We start from the raw sequence: 19,932 nt of genomic DNA, 5'->3' as shown, positions 1-19,932 counted from the left end.
TAATTTATTATATAAAATATTTATTTAATTATTATAAATATTTATTTAATTTATTATAAATTATTATATAAAATATATATATATAATTTTTATTTTCGTGTATCTGTTATAATATCAATACCTGAGATTTGTGTAGTAGGAATAGTGTAAATAAGGGGTGGCGGTGGAATTGGCGGCGGATTTTCATTTAAAAAGTTTCTTGTGAGCATACCTTCGCAAACACTTTTTGGTCTAGCGTTCATTTTCGGTGATAAGACTTTATCAAGCTGAAAAAGAAAATATATTGTAGTAATGTTTTCCTTACAATAGTGTTTGATAAATACAAATAAATATTTTATTTCTTAAATTAATTAATTTATCTTAAATAATTAATTTTAATATTGAAGAGAAAAATTATAATAAAATTTGTAACTATTGAAATACATTGATTAAGCTTATATTGAAATTATGTGAAAATGCAATTACAATATACATAATATATAAATATATTAGTCTACCTAAATATAGTGAATAATAATTATTTAGTAATTTAATAAATTAATTGATAAATTAGCGGTTGATTTATACATTGTTGAAATTTAATATGAAATTAGAATATTAAGATCAAATATACTACTCATCCATCTACTTTACTTTACAACAATATTTTTTTAATATCTATACATATATGTATTATAAAATAAAGAATGTCTTAAAAATATGAGAACATCGATTAACTAAAGATTCTTAAAATAATTTCAAGCAATATTTTCCTTTGCAGAAATTTTCGTTACGGCTTTGTGTACGAGTTATTAACAAAAAATAAAAATTCAAAATTGTGGTATGAAAAATCGAATATAAAACTTTTTTAATAAATAAATGATAAATAATATATATTTGAAGAAGGAGATGTATAAGAAGATGATAAAGGATAGATGGAAGAGAAAATTTGATAAATGAGGAAAGGAAAAGAAGATGGGGATAAAGATAATGTGGAAGAGGAGAAGCCAGCATTTTTTGTTAATAACTTATACTTTATAAATAACTTTTTGTTAAAACTATATAACGAAAGTTTTTATAAAGGAAAATATTGCTTGAAATTATTTCAAGAATTTCCAATTTTAATCGATATTTTCACATTTTTGCAACATATGTATTAGAAACAAATTAATTAAAGTTACACACTAAAAAAAAAAAAAAAAAATAAAAAAAAACGAACATACTGAAGTGGCAATTTATATGTGTGATAGAACTTAACATGCTTATTTATAAGACAAATTGTTACTACAGTAATAAGGATTTAACAGTAAAGTGTAAAAAAAAAATTTAACTTATAACTTATGCCAGTCAATATGTTACCTCTTCAAAGCAGACGAGAAAATGCGGCAAACGAAAATAAAATCATAGTACCTGCACGATATACAATAGCGAATACAAATAGTGGCATAAGAAAGCTAATACTGGAAAAATTAGTATCAATGACTTATGAGTTGCTTACATCTGACCCTTCCGAATACGATTTACATAACTGAAACATTTCAGAATCCAATTAGTCAAGAGATACTCAACAATATATATCACGCTGTACAACAGAAAAAAAAAAAAAATGTAAAAATTAACGGGAAAAGAAGAAATACAATATACGTACTTTGCCTTTCGTCTTTGACGTCAGACGGAACATAGATAATTTGTCTTTTTGATTGGACGGCGAAGGAGAAGATTCCTTTTTAAAGAAGAAATCTGAGACTGCTTGGATGATACTTTTTCTTCTTTCTGGATCTTTCGTTTTTTGTTTCTTATCTCTTTTTATTATTGAGCTATTTGATTTGGGAGAATCAGCATGTAATAATTCATCCATTGATTTTGCATTGGCAGCAGATAAACCACTGAAATTGATTGCCTCAGCTACAGCTTTCATATTGTCCGTACTTTTGCTCGTTTGCAATTTTAATTCAGTCTTGTTTGTTCCATAAGTATAAAGTCTTATGCGAGGATCTTCAGGCTGTGTTTCTTCTTTAGTTTTTCTCTCTTCCATTGAAAGTTGCCTTCGTGCCACTTTCATTCTCAACTCTTTGATTTTATCTTCTGGACTGAGACCCAGATCTTCATCACTCTTTAATCTAGCCCTTTCTCTCGCATCTTGTCTTGCCTTTTCTGCTGTTCTCTTTGCCTCTTCATGTTTCAATCTTGGAGGTGCAATTGGCGTTCTAAAGTTGTTTTCTGTTTCACTGGCTATTTTAATTAATGTGATATTTTCAGAAGATTGAATATCATTTTTATTACTTTCTTCATTTATGGCTTTCTCAGTCTCTGATTTCCAAGGCAATTGCTGGGTTTCGTAAGATTTCTTAATTTCCATAGGCTGTTTGCTTTCAGCAGAATTAGTACTATGCAAGGGACTATTTTCAAGTGTTACTATAGATGTAGGTACAAATTTATTAACTAGCGAACTACTAGGAATAGATGGTCTTATCGGTGATAAGGCAGAAGTTGAATTGAACGACGAAGCTCTAGCAGCTCTTCTTGCCTTTTTCTCTGCGGATTTCTGTTTATGAGCTTCTACTTTATCCATTAATAGATCTTGTATTACATTTTTTTGTTTGAATCTTTCTCTGGTAATTTCTTCCAATTTTCTCGAAGTGGCCGGCGAATTGAAATTATTATTTATTGTAGTTTCTTGATTCTTAATTTCTTCTGCTATCATCTCAGCTGTACGAGATTGCAGCGAACATTTTGAATTCTTCCTTTTTGATTTTCTCACGTCTATAGAATCTTTGACATTGCTAAATTCAGCAATTCTAGATTGCAAACGCTTCACGTATTCCAAATAATCAGGATTGTTCAAATCAGTCGCCGTTTTCGTTTCTTCTTCTTGTTCCGATTGTTTTTCAGTTTGAGATGCAATTATTGAAACTTGTGGATTCACAGGACTAGCGAGAATAGTGACTACTTCACTGGTAGTGGTGTCCTCGGCAGGTTCAACGATAAGCAAACTATCTTCCTCCATCGATTGAAATAATTCTTTATTCACCGCTTCTGCGATGGATTGATCTTGTTCAATGGAATTTGATTTTATTTCCACATTTCCGTCTGACTTGGTGTCATTTTCAGATTTATTTACAGAACCATTTAATTTATTCATAACATCATCCATGGTAATTGGATTTATTTCTATCACGTTCTTATCGTAGTAAGCTTCTTCTTCCGAACAGGAATCATTTTCTATTTCTAATTTCGCAATAGGGGCGTCAGCAATTAATTTATCTTGTGAACTTGTGAGGTTTGAAGTGCTTTTAATATTAACAAATTCTACGTATCCCCTATTTTTGAGCATTACCATATTAGAAGCATCTTGCAAACTATCGTCCAATAACGATTCGTTATCCGTGTCCATAAAATCTATATTCTCACCATTAGCTAAGAGTTTTGAGGTATTGTTAACAGGAACATCCAACTGTTTATCCAACTTCGAAGAATCTAAGTCCATGTCCGTTAAATCTTCTTCTTTGGCTATCGTAATTGGAGTATGACCCATCCTCGAAGCATCCGATAATGTAGCTTTTCTTCTTGTAGTTATGAATTCTGGATTAATATTGAATTCAACGTCCCGTAGATCATCCGAAACCAAGACTTCTCCATCACGAGCCCACTCTGAGAATTCCGTTTCTGTAAGAGCTGCTGTTGTGACGTCGTTTTCCTCAGAATCATCATGTTTATTAGAAATAGCAGATGTTATCGATGTAGGGGTACTGCAATTGCTCATACTTTTTTTACCATCATCCTGCAATTCTAATTGCTCGATTTCGTTCTTTACCAGCTCCAGTTCCATCGAGGTTTTATTTACGCAAGGGGTCGGGCCAGGGACTGAAGAATTGATCTTATTATTTAACATTTTATCCTGTAGGAACGAGCACTCTATGGAATCAGGCTCAAACGATTGCCCATCATCGAAATCTTTACATTTTTCAGCCTCTTCGTCCAACAAAAGATCTCCATCTGTACTGTGAATTTGTAAACGGGGTGGAGACAAATTCGTAACAGCTGGTGGTTGATCCTGTGCTTCTTCCTCCGCTTCGCCATCCCCGGATGACAAAGAATCGCTATCTATCTCTGAATCTCCGGTGCTAGCCGCCTCTTTTCCTTGCTCCAATGTGTTTTTACTCCAATCGACTTGAGGTACGATGATGGAGGTTTCATGTAAAGGGCTTCGTGGTCGGAAACCGTTATTCTCATCTATATTTGCGGTAAAATTATTTTCCGTATTTTCAGAGTTTTTCGCATTTTCCAATATTTTGGAGTTTTTCTCTGTATGCAATTGATGACTAGGAACCACTTGCTCTTTTACAATTTCTTTATTTTCTATGCTCTTGGATTCACCGCAGACAATATTAGGTGTAGTTTTCGATTTTAATATACTGGATTCCTTAACCAGATCCGGTAACTGGGTCTTTGATATTTCAGGCAAAATTGTCGATTTATAAATAGGATTATCATTGTTTAATAAATTCTGGGTGGATCGATTCGCTATGTACGGTTTCACGGAAGAAAATATAGCTGTGGGCGATATAGGAGAAAGTTGGGTGTTATTCGATCGCAATTTGCTCGTCCCTTGCAGGAATGCTTGCATCGTAGGACTCGGCTCTGGAGCGGGATTTAAAAGTTTTTGGTGTTGGGAAATAGCATCTGTAAAATTTCTCAATTGAGTATCGACATTCGAGGCTGATCCCGATTTCATAACGGAACCTCCAAAAGCTGTACCACCGAGTAAATATTTCTTCTTCAATTCCAAAGATAGCTTAGATGCGATACCTTCGGTAGAATGGGTACGGTTTAATAAATAATCTCCTTTACGTGGATTTATTAATGGAACTGCATTAGTATTATTGAATCCTAATAAATTCAGCTTGCTCTCTTTTTCAAGATGAGAAGGATTTATATCGTGATCCATTTTCAGTTGCGATTTCGCATCTTTATCTTGCTTCAGATTACCATTAATCGATGAGATGACTTTACTTTTTACTTGAACTTTCTTAGGTTCAACGTAATTTCCTCTTGTTTTCCGGACATATGTATCGTTGATCGTGATTTCTGGAATCTCGTGCTGCGTAGGAGTTGCACCATCGTGTTCGAATTCAGAATCTGTAGATATTTCTGTAGCTGAGTTTTCTTCGCTTTCTTCCGACGTACCTTCATCAGAGGCAACCTGTTAAATCATATAAAGATTAACGAATGAAGATATTATTAAGAACATTAAATGTTATCAAAAAAAAAAAAAAAAAAACAAGAAATTTTGTTTAGTGTATTAGTGAAACAATTAGTGGTGAAGAACATGATGCATTTGGTCAGAGTCAGAAGAGTGTTTTGTGGTTTATTAAAGCATTTAACTATTTTTAATATGTGCTAGAATTCAGTAGGAAATATTATAGAATTTTATAAATGATAATATACCATATGTTTTTTAAGTTATTATTTACCAATATTCGCCCAATTCTATACTGTGATCATGATAGTAATCATATAAATTTGTCTAAAATGAGAGAGTGAGATTCTTAATAAAGTATTGGCTGGTGGTAATTTTAAAATTAATACAAATTGGTAAAAGTTGCATCGCCAGTTTTAGCATGAACACTAAACCAAACACAAACAATTAATCAATTTGAGTCACTGTTAATTTAGAATTAGTTCAAGAATTCACTCCATTCGTACAAAAAAATGCTTTACCTTTTTTTCCAATGGCTTTGGGTATTTTTAAAAAGATATACCATCAGCCAAATATTATTAATATCTTTTTTTTTTTTTTTTGTTTTACTTTATTAACATATCTCACACAATTTCCCTAAATGTAAATCATAAAATTGAAAAACATATATTGGAAAGATACATTAATCATATTTAAAAATTTGTTCATCATATATGCACTCGTATATGTTTTGTCGATTACAGTTATATACGCTAAGACACTATACATTTATCTTTCTTTATTCGATCATTCTTGAAAGATACAGATTTCGTAGATTCACGCTGATTTGAGTTTATTAATGGAAGAGACTTTGTGACTTGAGAATGTTTACGTTCATCAGTAACATTGTTTAATGTATTAAATGTTGTGTCTATTTCACTATTGCTGTCTGATGTTTCAGGTGAATATTTTAAGTTATTATTTTTTGTTACATTATTGCGTTGATTAATAATATTTGATTCAACCAATCTTTCGTTAATTTTAGTGGAATTTAATTGCACGTTATTGGTAGATCCTTCAAAAGGAGATGGAACATTAGCCTTTTGTTTTAAAAATTTTCTTCTTACTGGAACATTAGGAGTATTTTGTACATTAGACATGTTGGAACTTATTGAGGATCCATGTTTTCTTTCTGGTTTTTTTGGAATTTCATCTATTTTGTTCGATAGGATTAAATTATTATTTGTATTCGTTTTGGTTACACGTTTTGGTACTTCAATATTCTGTTCAACAATTTTAACTTTGGCGATTTGCTCGCGTTCAACGGGTAAAGTTGTTAATTCGGAAGAAGATTTAGAATTTTTATGTAATGCGAGAGCAGTTTTATTAGCAACATTTTTTCTCATATTTAAACTATCATCACTTGCATGGAAAATGTATTTATTAGTTTTAATAACATCAAGTTGTGGTGTTGATAATATCGCTTTCACATTAGTGTTACTATCACTAATAGAATGAGTGTTATCTGTTTTTTGTTGGTATAATTTCATTTCTGGAATATCATTCGTTAATGGTAATTCATTAGGAGTGAAATTAATTATTATATCTTTTTCTGATTTAGTATTCAAAATGTTATTAATTTGTTTTACAGATAATGGAGTTTGTTCTATATTTATATCATTTGATTTCTTTTCATGTAATTCATTTTGTGAAAAGTTATTTGAATCTATATTTTCTTTATTCACATAATTTCTTTGAAGTTTACATTCTTCTATATTTGGTTGTTCATGTATATTTTCTAGTTTTAATTTCATAGGCAGCATATTTAAATGCAATTTAGATTCAATATCTTCAATATCGATCGAAAATATTTCTTCGTTTTGTTGTTTTATTTCTTCGAATTCTTTATCAATTTCACTTAATCTATCGACATTATTTTCTGGATCTTCAAGTTTACAATTTAATTTTTCCGAAAATTCGGGCTTCGTTTTTTGAAAATATTTCATTATATCTTTCGTTTCAACTTTATTAGATAATTTTGGCTTAATATCCAATTCGATAACTTTAGACGATTTTTCTTTTTGAGGAAATATAATATTTTGATCTTTTGGCTTTGGATTTTTTTCATTTGTGAAATATATATTCATTTTTTTTCGAGCATTTTCAGTAGATAATGGTCGAAGTTCACCTACTGGAATTTTATTCCTTGCTTTTCTTTGTTTTAAATCTCGTTTTAATTTATCAAATGAACTATTTCCATCGGATTGAATCATTTGATTATACGGTATTTCTTTAGGTACTGTTAATTTAGCAGTTTCAAATGCTTCTTCCAACGATTTTTCATTTGTCGGAGATGGTGAAGTAACAGTTACGATTGGAATTCGTTTAAAATCCTTTATGAATAATTTCGATTTATCATCATTTGTAGATTTTTTATAATTTCGTGTACTATCTGAATCATAAATTTCTGTTTCTTTTGCAGTCATTTTATCTTTCGTATCGGATATTAACGCTTCATCATATAGTGTTTCTGTTGATTTATAAATTTCAGATAAAGAAGATGGCGATGATTCTCTACTACAATTTGGAGAAGAAGTGATTAGATCTGGTAATTTCTCCTTGAAGTTTACAATTTCTTCGGTATTAGGCTGGATTGTATTATTGTAACTAGTCTGAGAAAGTGGTATAGCATCTGGAAGCATAATTCCTGCAAACGCTGTTTGCAGTTTAGTTTTATTATTTGTTTCTGAAAGGGTAATATCTAAGTCAGGCATTACTTTGTTATTTATTTCATTATGACTAGAAATAATTATTTGAGTTAATTTATTATTATCGGTATTATTTATTTTATCTAAGTTTTCATTAAAAGAAATTATATTATTATTCAATGTATTACTAGTGTCACTGTAGAATGTAGAATTATTTTTATTTAAGGATTCTTTTTGAATTTTTTGATTTTGATTTAAGCTTGGAAGACCACTTTCATCCACTAAACTTTCATATTCCGAAATAGATTCATCTATATTATCATGCGTATTGGAATTATTTTGTACATACATAATGGGATTAGAAAGAATTGAAAATGAATCTGAATTTACGATATTATTTTCTCTATTGTCTGATGTCAAATTACAAGGGGAATCAGACAAAGGAATTAAGCTTCCACATGCTTTGTTTTGATATGTATTCTCTTCACTATCAAACTTTATGTCATCTATTACTCGTTGATCTGTATTTCCTACTAACGTGTCATCAATCATCAGTATTTTATCAGGCGATTTTTGCATATCTTCTGTACTGATATCTTGATCAACATCACTATTATTCACGTTTACCTCTTGGTGCGATATTAAATTGGAAATTTGTACAGGAAGTATAAAAGATTCTTGAATTATATTATCTACAGAATCTTGAGAAATTTTCACCTCCGTTTCTGAACCGCTGTCCGTATCGGAGCTACGTGTGGGATTCTTCAACCAAACTTCTTGCTTTCTAAGTTCTCGGGCACGTATGTCGTCTTCATCTTCCGTAGCAGTTGTACTTTCATCGTCTAAATAGAAATTAATTATTTATTTTTCACAGTAATATTTTTCGATAAAAAAGAATATAGTAACAATAGTCGTACCTTCATTCGTATATTCATCGCTAGAATCTTCATACTCGTTGCTTCCTGTATCAGATTGTCCCATTGCAGCATGAGGATGAGAATATCGTAGCGTCCAATTTTTCGCAAGTTCAAGAGTTCCTTCGGTTGTTAAGGGTTGATCTATTGCCTCTTCGTATACTTCGTTATCATCATCTGAATCGCTGTTGAAATTATTTAAAAACTTACCTTTTGATATTTCTTATTTTAATCATTATTAACAAGTGATACATAAATACAATTTACCTCATATCCGAAATATCATCACTGGATCCCATTTCTGCGGTAGAAGCCCCGAAATTCCTATCCGTCCATTCATCTTCATCCATTTGGCTTTGAGGTTCTTCGGCATCCGATATTCCTGCTAAATTTTCGAATTCTATTCTCTCAGGTGTTTGTCCACGATCAAGTAAATCAAGACCAACAACACCCTCTAAAGATATCTTTCCCTGAAAATCATTATGTATTAAATATTATTTTTATCTTTAATCGTACAATCAAATTCAAATCTTTACTTTTTCGGGTGTTTTTAGATTTACAGACGTTGCAGGTATATTTTCTTTATTCAACGTCGTAATTTTCTTCTTTTCCACGCGAGTTTTCAACGTTCCTGAGAAACCAAAATGTTGCGTACAATAAAATCGTCCTCCATTTTTATCCCGATCAAATGTATGGTTTCCTATAATCAAACAGATAATAATTAATAAAAGTCGTATATTTTTATAATGTACAATTTTAAAAGATAAATAGGAAACCTATTCTTAACGAGGTAGAACAATATTCGCAACGAAAACATCCTCGATGGAAAAATTTCCCTTCGGCACTAAGTCTCTCCATTAGATAAACTCTTTTATTACAAAAATGACACATTTCTGAACCTCCTTGAGCAGGTAACGTTATCGTGGGCTTGACATTCTATAAAAAAAAAAGTACAGAGAAACAAAGTAATAATAATTAAATTAAAACTTTTAGTACAAAAGAATCTTTAGTCAGCACTTGTATCATTTATTAAAAATGAATTATATCATATTTGTAATATATGTTATTAATAACGCAGTTAATAACAGTTAAAAAATACATTTATCGACGTTAAATTCTTTTAGGATAATAAACATTTTAATCAATTTGACATGATATTGTTTAGTAAGGATAAATGTAAATGCACGTTACTTGTTATTATTATATACATATCGTAACAAAATATATTTATACCCTGTAAAAAGCTAAAAAAAAAAAAAAATATATATATATATATATATATAATTTACAAATACAATGGGTACATAAGATGACTCGCCTCTCTTGAAAGAAGTACGAAAAATACAAGACACGAGAAACGTCACAAAGATTGCGAATATCCTGCTGACTATATCCTCCAGTATTGAGATTTTAGAATATCGTATTTACCGATTTCTGCATCTTGGGCTCCGCGTCCTGACTTTTATTTGAAAATTGTTCGGCCATTGCCGACACTTTATTGTACCCAAGCACATTACCCTCTTTGATCTTCCTGTCAATATTCTTCAGGGTATTGTCAATATCAGCGTACTTACTATCTGTCTCCCTTTGATCACGTCCCTTCTTCTCCATCTTGATTTGTCGAGCTAAAAACTGAATGAAGCATATACACATCTGAAAAAGATTGATTATCGGGTACTGCTTAATCATTCGCATGCCAACCTGTTCTCGACTCCATTTCGGCACTCGTTCTACTTTGTCGTGTCGAACCAAACGACCCATTTTATTCTCCTCGATTTTCTTCTCGATTTCCTTCACATTCCAATCGGTCTTCTCAATTTTACCTTTATTAACGTATAAACACACCATATTTTTATTAATTTATTAATTTATTTATAATTAAAATAATTCTATCAGATATTAGAAAATATTATAAATGATAATTCTATTAGATAGAATTGGATAACATAACTACGGAAGAATAATAAAAAAAAAAAAAAGAAATAGAATACAAACCAATTGCACGCAGAAGATCTCTGGGTTTTTTCTCAACCGGTGTAGATCCTTTCAACTTGTCTTCGATACTTTTTATTCTACCGGAGAACTCTTCGTCTATGCTATTTCTATGATGACCAGCGTGAATCTTAGGTTCTCTATCCTAAAAGAAAAGTGAACGGCATGGAATAAATTTGAACGTGCGATTGAGAGAATAGACGATCACAATTTATAAAAATTCGATAAAAGAAGCGAAAATGCACTATAATTTGTAATCACAGTACACGAAAGTAATCACAGTTTTATAAAAAAACGAACTAAAAAATAAAAAAAAAAATTTAATTCAACAAGAGGTTCCGTTTAAATTCCTTTATATCTTCATTATTTCTGTCGATAAAAAGTTACTTATATCGGGACAAAGTTTTTTTCAGAACGAATTGATTTATAATTAATCTCTCAAAAATAATTTCTTTTCTTGACACTTATTATATATATATTTATTATTATAGAAAAATAATGTTTTTCATGATTTTGAAAAAAAAAAAAAAATTAAAAGAAAAAGAAATAAATTATAATATTCTTTCGTTCTGAACAATCAAACAATTTTGTCTCGACACAATTTTTTACATCGAATAATGAAGATATCAAACGATTAATTATTTTCTATGCAGTGTATAGTGTTAGTGTTACAGTTGTTTAAAGATATGTAAGCACTTGCAATCGATATTACAAAAATCCTTTTTTTTTTTTTTTTTTTAACGATAGTTAGTAATGTAATTTGTAGCCTTTGCACCTTTCAATATTATTAATGCATAAATATCATGCGTATCATTTAAAATTTTTACGATTATTCTTGTACAGTTAGTTTATATATATATATATATGTATATGTAATATTTATAATTGTAATATTTCATTATTGCAACAAAAAAATTTTCAAATAATTTATTGCACACAATAGTGAATTAGTAATGTAATAGTACAATTGTTTTTTTACATTGTTTGTGCATACGTTTAATATTATTAATTTATAAATTTTATTATTGAAGAAATAAAAAATATTTGTAAGATTTTTTTTTTTTTTAGTTTAAGTGTTTGTTAAATTTACTCAAATAATGAGAGAAAAAGAAAGAGAGAGAGAGAAAAAAAAATAAAGAAAAAGAAGAAACATTATGCACTCTCAAAATCATTCACTTTCCAGCTTACTGGATATAATATTTTCTGCTCTAGGTATTTCACCCTATCCTTGAAATCCGGTGCAGTTTGACGATATAAGAATATTGAATAATCTTCGAACGGCTCGTCTTTCTCGCGTTTTGCGTTCGCTTGCAGCATCTGCATACTTTTGTAGAATTGCTGCGTCGCCATATTTCGTAAATATTGCCGCCTTCTCATACGTTCTGCGCGATTTTTCTCTATTTCTGCGAGTCTCTTCTGCCTTTCCTCCTTTACGTCCACCGTAAAATCGTATAGTGATATATTAATTCAATATTATTCACATAGTTACAATTATTTTCTTGTTTTCTTTTTTAATCAACTTAATTCTCATTTGTCATTCATTTTACACAATTTATATGTTACAACTTATGTTACGTGGTTTTCATCAATTATATTTGTAACGATCACAATGGATGTGAATAATAAAATACAAAAGAGGGTAAAAAAAGATGAAAGTGGGGTGGTATTTTAATTCGAGTTTGGCTACGCTAACATTCCTCTGTTTCCAGAAAAAGAAAAAGAAAAAAGAGAAGTAGGAACGGTTCAACGGTTCTTCTACTTCTTTTTAGAGATATCTAGATTATTTTTTTTACTTTTATTAACTAACTAGGGATATCTAATTAGGAGAGAGAGAGAGTTCTATGCAATCTATTCGTTTGAAACAAATTTTTAGTAAAATATAGGACAAATACAAAAGCTGGCGTAGCAAATATATATATATATTATATATGTAATATATATAACATAAACATAAATATGATAGAAAAAGTTTAAAACATAACCGAGAGTTTTGCAATGTTCCATTGATACTTTGGTCGATTATACGAAGCGATTAGAATGTAAAGACTTCCTTCTGCACCATGGTAATAGTAACTCCAATAATTAAGATAAACAACGATACGATTATCCCACGATACATAAGTGCTTCAATCTTCTGCCACCGTGACTATAGGATATAAGCAGTGTAAGTATCGTATGTGATTTGTTAGTGTTCGAATTATCAACCCTTTATGGAATATAATCACATTTATACTCGAGAAACAAAAGAAAAAGAATCATTCCATAAAGAGTTAAATATACGATTCAATCCTTTGCATCGATTCTTTTAATATTTTCCTTCCGTATAAATAATTCTATATAAATAATTTCTATATAAATTTCGAAATACGTGATTTATCACAAAGTGCGAAGGATTGATTTCAATATCGTGTGAAAAAAGAATGTTTGAACCTTGGATGATCTGCTCTAACTAGAAGCTTTCAAAAACATATGGTTAAAAATTTGTAAAGAAAAATGTTCTACTTTTTTTTTTTTTTTTTTTTTTTTTTTTTTTTTTCTTTGGAGATATTAATATATTATGTCATCGATGATATTTTGCGGTAGAAAAAATAAGAGGAAAAAACTTACCACTGTCGCGCCCATCTTCTCTGTGCTTCGTCTCTTTCGAGAACGCCGGCTAATCGTGTCCCCCTTCTTATCCGCGGGGTTTAAATTTTCGTTATGACGCGATCGTGAGTGTCTCGTTCTCGTTGCGCTATCTTGCCTGACGATACGGTCAATTAACTGAACTTTTTGATCAGGTGTCAATTGTTTACTATGTGCGGGCCTTTCTTCGTTTTCAGGTTCCTTTATAAAAGACGATCAAATACAATCGTTATACAATTGTAGAAAAAAAAAAAAAAAAAAAAGAAAAGAAAAGAGAAGAAAAGAGAAGAAAGTTGTTAACAAAATTGCTACCGTGAGGAAAAGTAAAGTTAATTAATGAAAAACATTTTATGGTTAGTAACTTCTCGTTAACTTTGTTATTGTCCAAACGATAATAACACTCGTCATCTTTATCAAAATGATTTGGTGGTTTGAACATTTTCTTCAATGATGATGCAACTATATTGTTTTGAAGTTTATTTCTTATCCAGTTTATAGCAAATTTCTCATCCATTTCTGCAACGTTTGCACTTAACGATATTTTGTTATTATTGTGATCTAACGATTCGATGATGGTCTGTTGTGGAATTGTTGTAGGGATGGGATATGACAATGATTCTTTTCTTCGATCGTAAACGATGTACGACGGTCTACGATTCCAATGGGAAGGATCAGGCTTTCGTGGGCGAGGATGGAACTTTCTTGTTAAAAAATGTTCTGACGATTGTAAATGTTCGTTCCGTGATTTCGGATATGATACTGAATACTATAAAATACGGAAACCGATTAAAAATCTTCTGACATGATTCCACATCGTGCGAATCTACTTACTAATTTTGGATGTTTAATGTACGGGATTTCACCGCGGAAAACTTCGTATATCTGTGTGAGGTAAGAAAACATGGCAAGTTTATCGGGAACGTCGCACTGGGCCATTTCCTCCCCTGTCATTATCTGAAATTCCCCCGTGAAGCCAAGTTATTTTTGAACCTATAAATATAAATAATATTCATTCACAAACTTACAGGAGGTATGCCCAATTCTTTTTCCAATATATCAAAGGCCAATTGATTGTTCGTAACCGCATCGTCCGGGTTCAAATTGTGGAAATCTATTAGGTTTGGACGATATCTGTGAATTATCGCACAAATAGCCAGACCATTCTTGAACGAGGCGCCCATGTCTCTTATCTGAACCGAGTCGTACAGGGCAACTTGTTTTTGCAGCCAGCGAAGCAGCGTGTCCGGATGCACTTGCGAATCTCCACGCAAATCTACAATATATCACAACCACTTATAAATTTAAACCATCTTCACCGTAATCACCGAACAAACTTACCCCGACGACGTCGTTTTTTAGGGATATCGATGTCAGACTGGACAGGAGGCTGTTTCACGCTGTCGGGATCATCCGTGTCGAGTAGACTTCGCACTTGTATCGGTGTCACCGACGACACGTTCAAATTGGGATATCTTGGGAAGAGAATGGACAATAACATATTAAGAATAATGTGTACATATATATATATATAATATTATATACATATATGTATTATATATATATATATATATACCTGGTATGAGGATCTAGCGTGTACGCAGCGTAATCTCTGTTTAAATTTTCAGGTGTAGTCTGTCCAAGTAACCTGTAAATTGACTCCCTTTCGGCGATTACTTCCAACGGCGACACGTTCGCGCCCCATCCTTTGATCGCCCAGCAAGCGTCCAAGGAGCTTAAAAATCCTCTTGCGCAACCAGATCCCGTTGGCCAGAATGGCTGCAATAATTTTACATTCAATTTCCTCGACTACGTGAACGTTAGAAGAAGAAGAGAAAAAGAAGAAAACGAGTAAAAGCGTGAGAAACAATGCGAGGTGAAGGAAATTTCAATAAATTTTAATATTCGATGTACCTCGAGCAGGCTATCGCCGACAAGGATCATAAGTAATTTATGGCCACGACGTTCCAAAATTCGACTGGCATTCTCCGCCGCATACATGGACGTGAAATCGAACATGGCAACGTCTGGTTGACCATAATGGTTCACTGCGAATTCCATACCAATCATTTGGTATTCCGTGGAGAATTCGGCAGCCTCTCGGGCGTAAAGCATCAACGCTTCGCGATCCACGTTTTCTTTCGCTAGTAATTTCGCCGTATCCGCGTGATCCTGAAATTAGAAAATTAGAATTAAATTTGTGACAAATCTCTTTCGAAATATATATATATATAGATTTATACCTGCAAAATCACTCCCTTGTCTATAAGACTGTGCTTCTTAGCTGTCATCACGAAGTAGTGAGTGTCGTCTTTGTAATACACGATATTTTCTAGGTCAATACCCGTCTCCTGGTACAATTCTTTGAAAAACTTTTGATTAAAGATGAAGGCAACCCCGCTAATTTCTTCGACACGGGCTTCCGCCTCGGTCCGTTTATTTATGAAGTTCGCCGTTATCGCAATAGCCAATTTACCCCTGAACTCTTTCCGCTTAAAACCTTCCAACGTGTTTCTCTTCCCGTCGGCGCCTATCAACACGTCGAACTCGTACTGAGAGACTGGATGATCGGCAGGAGTGGTTTTCGCTCTCCAACCGATCTCTGGAAGAACAATTACAATATGTATGAATTTCGTTATTTTCTATTTTTTCTATTCTCGAGGAAATCGTTCGCGGAATTCGTTTTGCTTTCGTACTTTTGTCGTATAGGAGTAAAGCTAGGACGCCCAATTTAGAGATTCGAAAAATCTCCCATTTCCAACGAGATTTTAAGAAAGAAAAATCGAGAATATTCACACGGAAAATGCTGTTTTCATATAATGAAACGTTTCACAGTTTTTTCTACCGTCTGAACAGAGAAGGGTCACACTTACTGCCCTCTTCTTGATTCTCAGGCGGAGATATCAAAGCGTCGAAACTGACGCTCTCGTGGAACTCGACGCCGAGGATCAAAGCGACTTTGAGCAATATACATTGAAGTTGTCGAATGCTAATGTGATCGATGGAGCCGGCGCAAAATTTGCCGAAGAACTTTTTCGCCCCCAGGGCGCGGAGGTCGTGGATAACGAAGGGCCACAGGTGAAGCACGTTGTTCCTGGACATTCGATCCCGTTTCTCTACAACGACAACCTTCGCTCCTAATAATTGCGCCTCTATCGCCGAACGAAGGCCGCATGGCCCGCCTCCGATGATCAACACCTGAAATCAATACGCAGAGCGTATTAATAAATTTCACATTTTGTTTAAAACACCTTCGAGAGATGATCTTAAAAGAAGAAGAAGTGGAAATTTTGACTATCCATTGCAAAATAGAATTGCAAGAATATTGTTGAAATGGTGGTATTGAAAAATATAAGAGAAGAAAAATTGGTGGGCTTACCCTCGTGTTCGGGCATGCTTTGCCACGATTGTAACATTTGTAATTGGCCCTCTGATCGAATTTTTTCCAGAGGGCTTGAGCCTTCCACGATCGCAATTTCGCTTTCAATTTTGGATAAAATTGATTGATCACGTTCGGCCTGATCCTGAGCAAATCGCAGAGATGCCTGTAGTGTCCCAGAATTGATTTCAAAGTGGTCGCGTTGCAAAACAGATCGAACTCCTCGTTAGCTTTCGCTATTTCCGTCGAGCTCATCGTTTGCTTCCGATGCTCCATTTTCTTTCTTCCTGTCCTTCCTGCTTTCGGGTCAGTTTGTCATTACCTGCAACGAAACAACATTATTTTCCCATTCATCAAGAGATAGATTATAAAATTCCACTATTCCAGAAATCTATTAATAACATATTCTCCAATTTTTTTAAATAAAATTTAATATTCGAAACTGCAATAAGAAAGATTAATTAATATTAAAAAACGTTAATCCGACTTGAAATTCTAAATGGCGAACTAATAGAGTAGAAAGAAGTAACGTTTGAACTAAATTTATAATATAAGAAAATTTATATTATTTATAATATAAGAAGTAAATTTTGTTAATTTCACTAAACAGAGCGTATAACGGTGAATATAAGTCGAAACACGCGTAACATATCAATTGGATTATTTCTTAATCGATACGTCAAAAATCAAACGTAATTCCATAATGTTTCTCCTCGGACGGAACACGTGACGCTTCCGTTCGTCCGCAAACGCCTGCCTCCTTCTATCGATTTTCTATTATCTCACGTGGGACTAAGTCTATCGATGAGTGCCTAGAAACGAACCATTAAAAATAACCGTTTTTTTTTCGGATAACGCAAATTATACAAAGTTGAACAAAGAGAATCGCGGTTATGTTTAAATTTTAAAATTCTCAAACTTGCGAATTTCAATCAACTTTCAACAACAAACATGATCGAATGATCGAAAAAGAAGGAACGATAATATCCACTATTTCTTTCCTGTCTATAATAATTCTCGAATCTAGGCTAGATCTAGGCGAGATGGTCGTACCCGGACCATCCTCTCGAAATGTCACGAGGTGCCGGCCGACGTGCCTTCTGCGTGCCTTTCGCGGCTCGATTCGACCATAATACGGTCCTCTTCCCGATAACTTCGATCTAAATACAACCCGAGAAGAAATCCGTGGCGATGCACTGTAGCATAGAGTATAAAGCGAGAGAAAGGGGTGATACGAGGAAGAAGAAAGAGGAGAGATTCAGAGTCACGCTTCTCCGCTATTGATTTACGAATCAATTTAAAAACGACTTCCGCGATACGAGCCCCATAATTCACGCGGATTAGCCGAGCGTGGCGTGCAGTCTCTCTGTACGTAACCACCGAGGAGGACCACTAGCGCCACCGTCCCTCCAACGAAGTTACGCCAACTGAAAACGAAGCGATTGCAGGTATGCATCGTGTATAATTGCGAGTCTGTGGGAACGAGGTTAAACGATCGAGAATCGAGTAGTTTAGAAACTTCATTTCATTGCAACGACTCGAATATCGCGATAGAGATTCTCTTAGAGATTGGAAAACTTGAAGTGAATCGGTGGATCCATTGTCCAGTGCTTAATTAAAAAGTATCTCTTGTAGCGAATAATCTTACTTACGTAACCTTCCATCGTAATCATCTCGGCATATTTATCGTCACGTCGTATGGCGCATTCTAAGCGCGCGATATTTGTTAACGAGGGAAAAAAACGAAAGGGACATCTTCGAGTGTTCTCTCTCGGTATCATTCGGTAATTGCAAGGTCGAAACGTGTAATTTTATCGAGGCAGAGCGAGCGCTAATTCCTCCACGGTGGCGTATACAATGATTCGTTATGCACGGTCACGTCCTCGCGGCCGATCGTAATATCGTACTCGTACCGTATCGTAGTCGATACACCCGATGCCGCTCTTCCACGCGGTTCTTTGAACTTACGACCCGATAACTTCGCCGATGCCTTTGCAGTCCTCGCCATACCATCAACGGGGAAACGGAAGCACGCCAACTTTCCCCTATGGACACATCCTTCGCAGAGATCAAAGCAAACCTTCTTCTCCTCCCACAAGTGGGAGGAGTTATCGACCGCTTCTCCTATCCACACGACTCGATGCTAACGTTTTCGATGCTCCTCGATAATTATGAAAATTTATCCGAGAACTTTTATAATATATATTATACTCTTTTTGATATTATCTTTCTTTCTTTCTTTCTTTCTTTCTCTGGTTAATGTTTGTAATTTTTTGCCACGATGAAAATAGTTGGCAAGGATGTTTATTCGTGCACGAACCTCACTTCCGGAGGGGAGGTATTTATGTAATTAATAGCGAAGGTGAACGAACGTAGAGCGAGGATTTATGCGCGTTTGAAATCGTAATCGAAATTCCTCGTAATTGAACGAATTTCGGGAAGAAGGATATTTGAATATTGCTTCGAGGAATGCTAAGAATTGTTATTTTTAATATCGATGAAATTTTTATTTGAAATTATGAAAATAATATATTGTCTTTTAAAACTGGTGATTAATTATGCAGAAATAAGCTGTTACAGATAGTTTTATCAGCGTGTATAATTTCTTTGCAACTTCTTTTTCGCTTATTTATTTATTTTCTTTTTTTTTTCATAATAAATTACCACGTTAAAGGTTAAAGGAAAATACGTAAGTACAGAAGATTAAATATCGGTGTTTAGTCTACCGTGATATCGACTTTGTTCCTTATAACGACGCACTTTTTTTTTTTTTAATCTTGCACGACGATGAAAATAGTCGTGTCGCGGTTATTTATTTTCACTCCGGGACGACAACGACTTCCGGGAAAAGTGCGATCAATAAAAGATCGATGAACTTTTATTACAAAACACGCGTCATCCAACTTGAAAAAATAATCTAATCTAATTTAATCTTATCTCGCGTAGAAAATAAATCGATAATTATGATAACAATTAATAATAATAAGAATGATGATCCTAATAAATATACAATTCTCGCTTCTTAAAATAATTTTCTAACTTTGATTTTAATTTTCAGAAAACGAAAATTTTCGCAAATTACGTAAATTTTCTTTTTTTAATCTAAATATATTTTGATTCCCATTATATGGATCACGCGATGTGAAGCACGTGAAAATT

The 19,932-nt window shown here is 33.1% G+C and overlaps 1 protein-coding gene across 8 annotated transcripts in view; it reads right to left on the bottom strand.

Annotated features, from left to right (window-relative positions):
- The window catches only part of LOC122710683 (F-actin-monooxygenase Mical), a 50,644-nt gene that overhangs the window by 2,707 nt on the left and 28,005 nt on the right, over nucleotides 1–19,932 (bottom strand). For 4 of the 8 annotated variants that reach the window (XM_043928682.1, XM_043928676.1, XM_043928678.1 and 1 more), the window contains exons 2-22: nucleotides 16,774–17,095; nucleotides 16,268–16,592; nucleotides 15,638–15,996; nucleotides 15,309–15,566; nucleotides 14,971–15,173; nucleotides 14,736–14,869; nucleotides 14,423–14,670; nucleotides 14,229–14,351; nucleotides 13,380–13,598; nucleotides 11,961–12,200; nucleotides 10,776–10,917; nucleotides 10,482–10,603; nucleotides 10,209–10,433; nucleotides 9,557–9,716; nucleotides 9,317–9,480; nucleotides 9,048–9,250; nucleotides 8,784–8,965; nucleotides 8,584–8,708; nucleotides 1,628–5,182; nucleotides 1,478–1,507; nucleotides 122–266 (exon numbers count right to left, since the gene is read on the bottom strand). In XM_043928682.1, coding sequence (XP_043784617.1) covers nucleotides 122–266; nucleotides 1,478–1,507; nucleotides 1,628–5,182; nucleotides 8,584–8,708; nucleotides 8,784–8,965; nucleotides 9,048–9,250; nucleotides 9,317–9,480; nucleotides 9,557–9,716; nucleotides 10,209–10,433; nucleotides 10,482–10,603; nucleotides 10,776–10,917; nucleotides 11,961–12,200; nucleotides 13,380–13,598; nucleotides 14,229–14,351; nucleotides 14,423–14,670; nucleotides 14,736–14,869; nucleotides 14,971–15,173; nucleotides 15,309–15,566; nucleotides 15,638–15,996; nucleotides 16,268–16,592; nucleotides 16,774–17,049 — 7,438 coding nt within the window. In that variant the 5' untranslated portion in view covers nucleotides 17,050–17,095. Of the gene's footprint in view, nucleotides 1–121; nucleotides 267–1,389; nucleotides 1,508–1,627; nucleotides 5,183–8,583; nucleotides 8,709–8,783; nucleotides 8,966–9,047; nucleotides 9,251–9,316; nucleotides 9,481–9,556; nucleotides 9,717–10,208; nucleotides 10,434–10,481; nucleotides 10,604–10,775; nucleotides 10,918–11,960; nucleotides 12,201–13,379; nucleotides 13,599–14,228; nucleotides 14,352–14,422; nucleotides 14,671–14,735; nucleotides 14,870–14,970; nucleotides 15,174–15,308; nucleotides 15,567–15,637; nucleotides 15,997–16,267; nucleotides 16,593–16,773; nucleotides 17,096–19,932 lie in introns of those variants that run through there. The other 4 variants (XM_043928679.1, XR_006345979.1, XM_043928681.1 and 1 more) reach the window with 4 other exon arrangements.

Source organism: Apis laboriosa, unplaced genomic scaffold (genome assembly GCF_014066325.1).
Source record: "Apis laboriosa isolate Shangri-la unplaced genomic scaffold, ASM1406632v1 scaffold14_cov150, whole genome shotgun sequence".
NCBI lineage: Eukaryota > Metazoa > Arthropoda > Insecta > Hymenoptera > Apidae > Apis > Apis laboriosa.
Note: the sequence above shows the minus strand (reverse complement) of the source record. Positions and strands in the feature narration are given on the sequence as shown.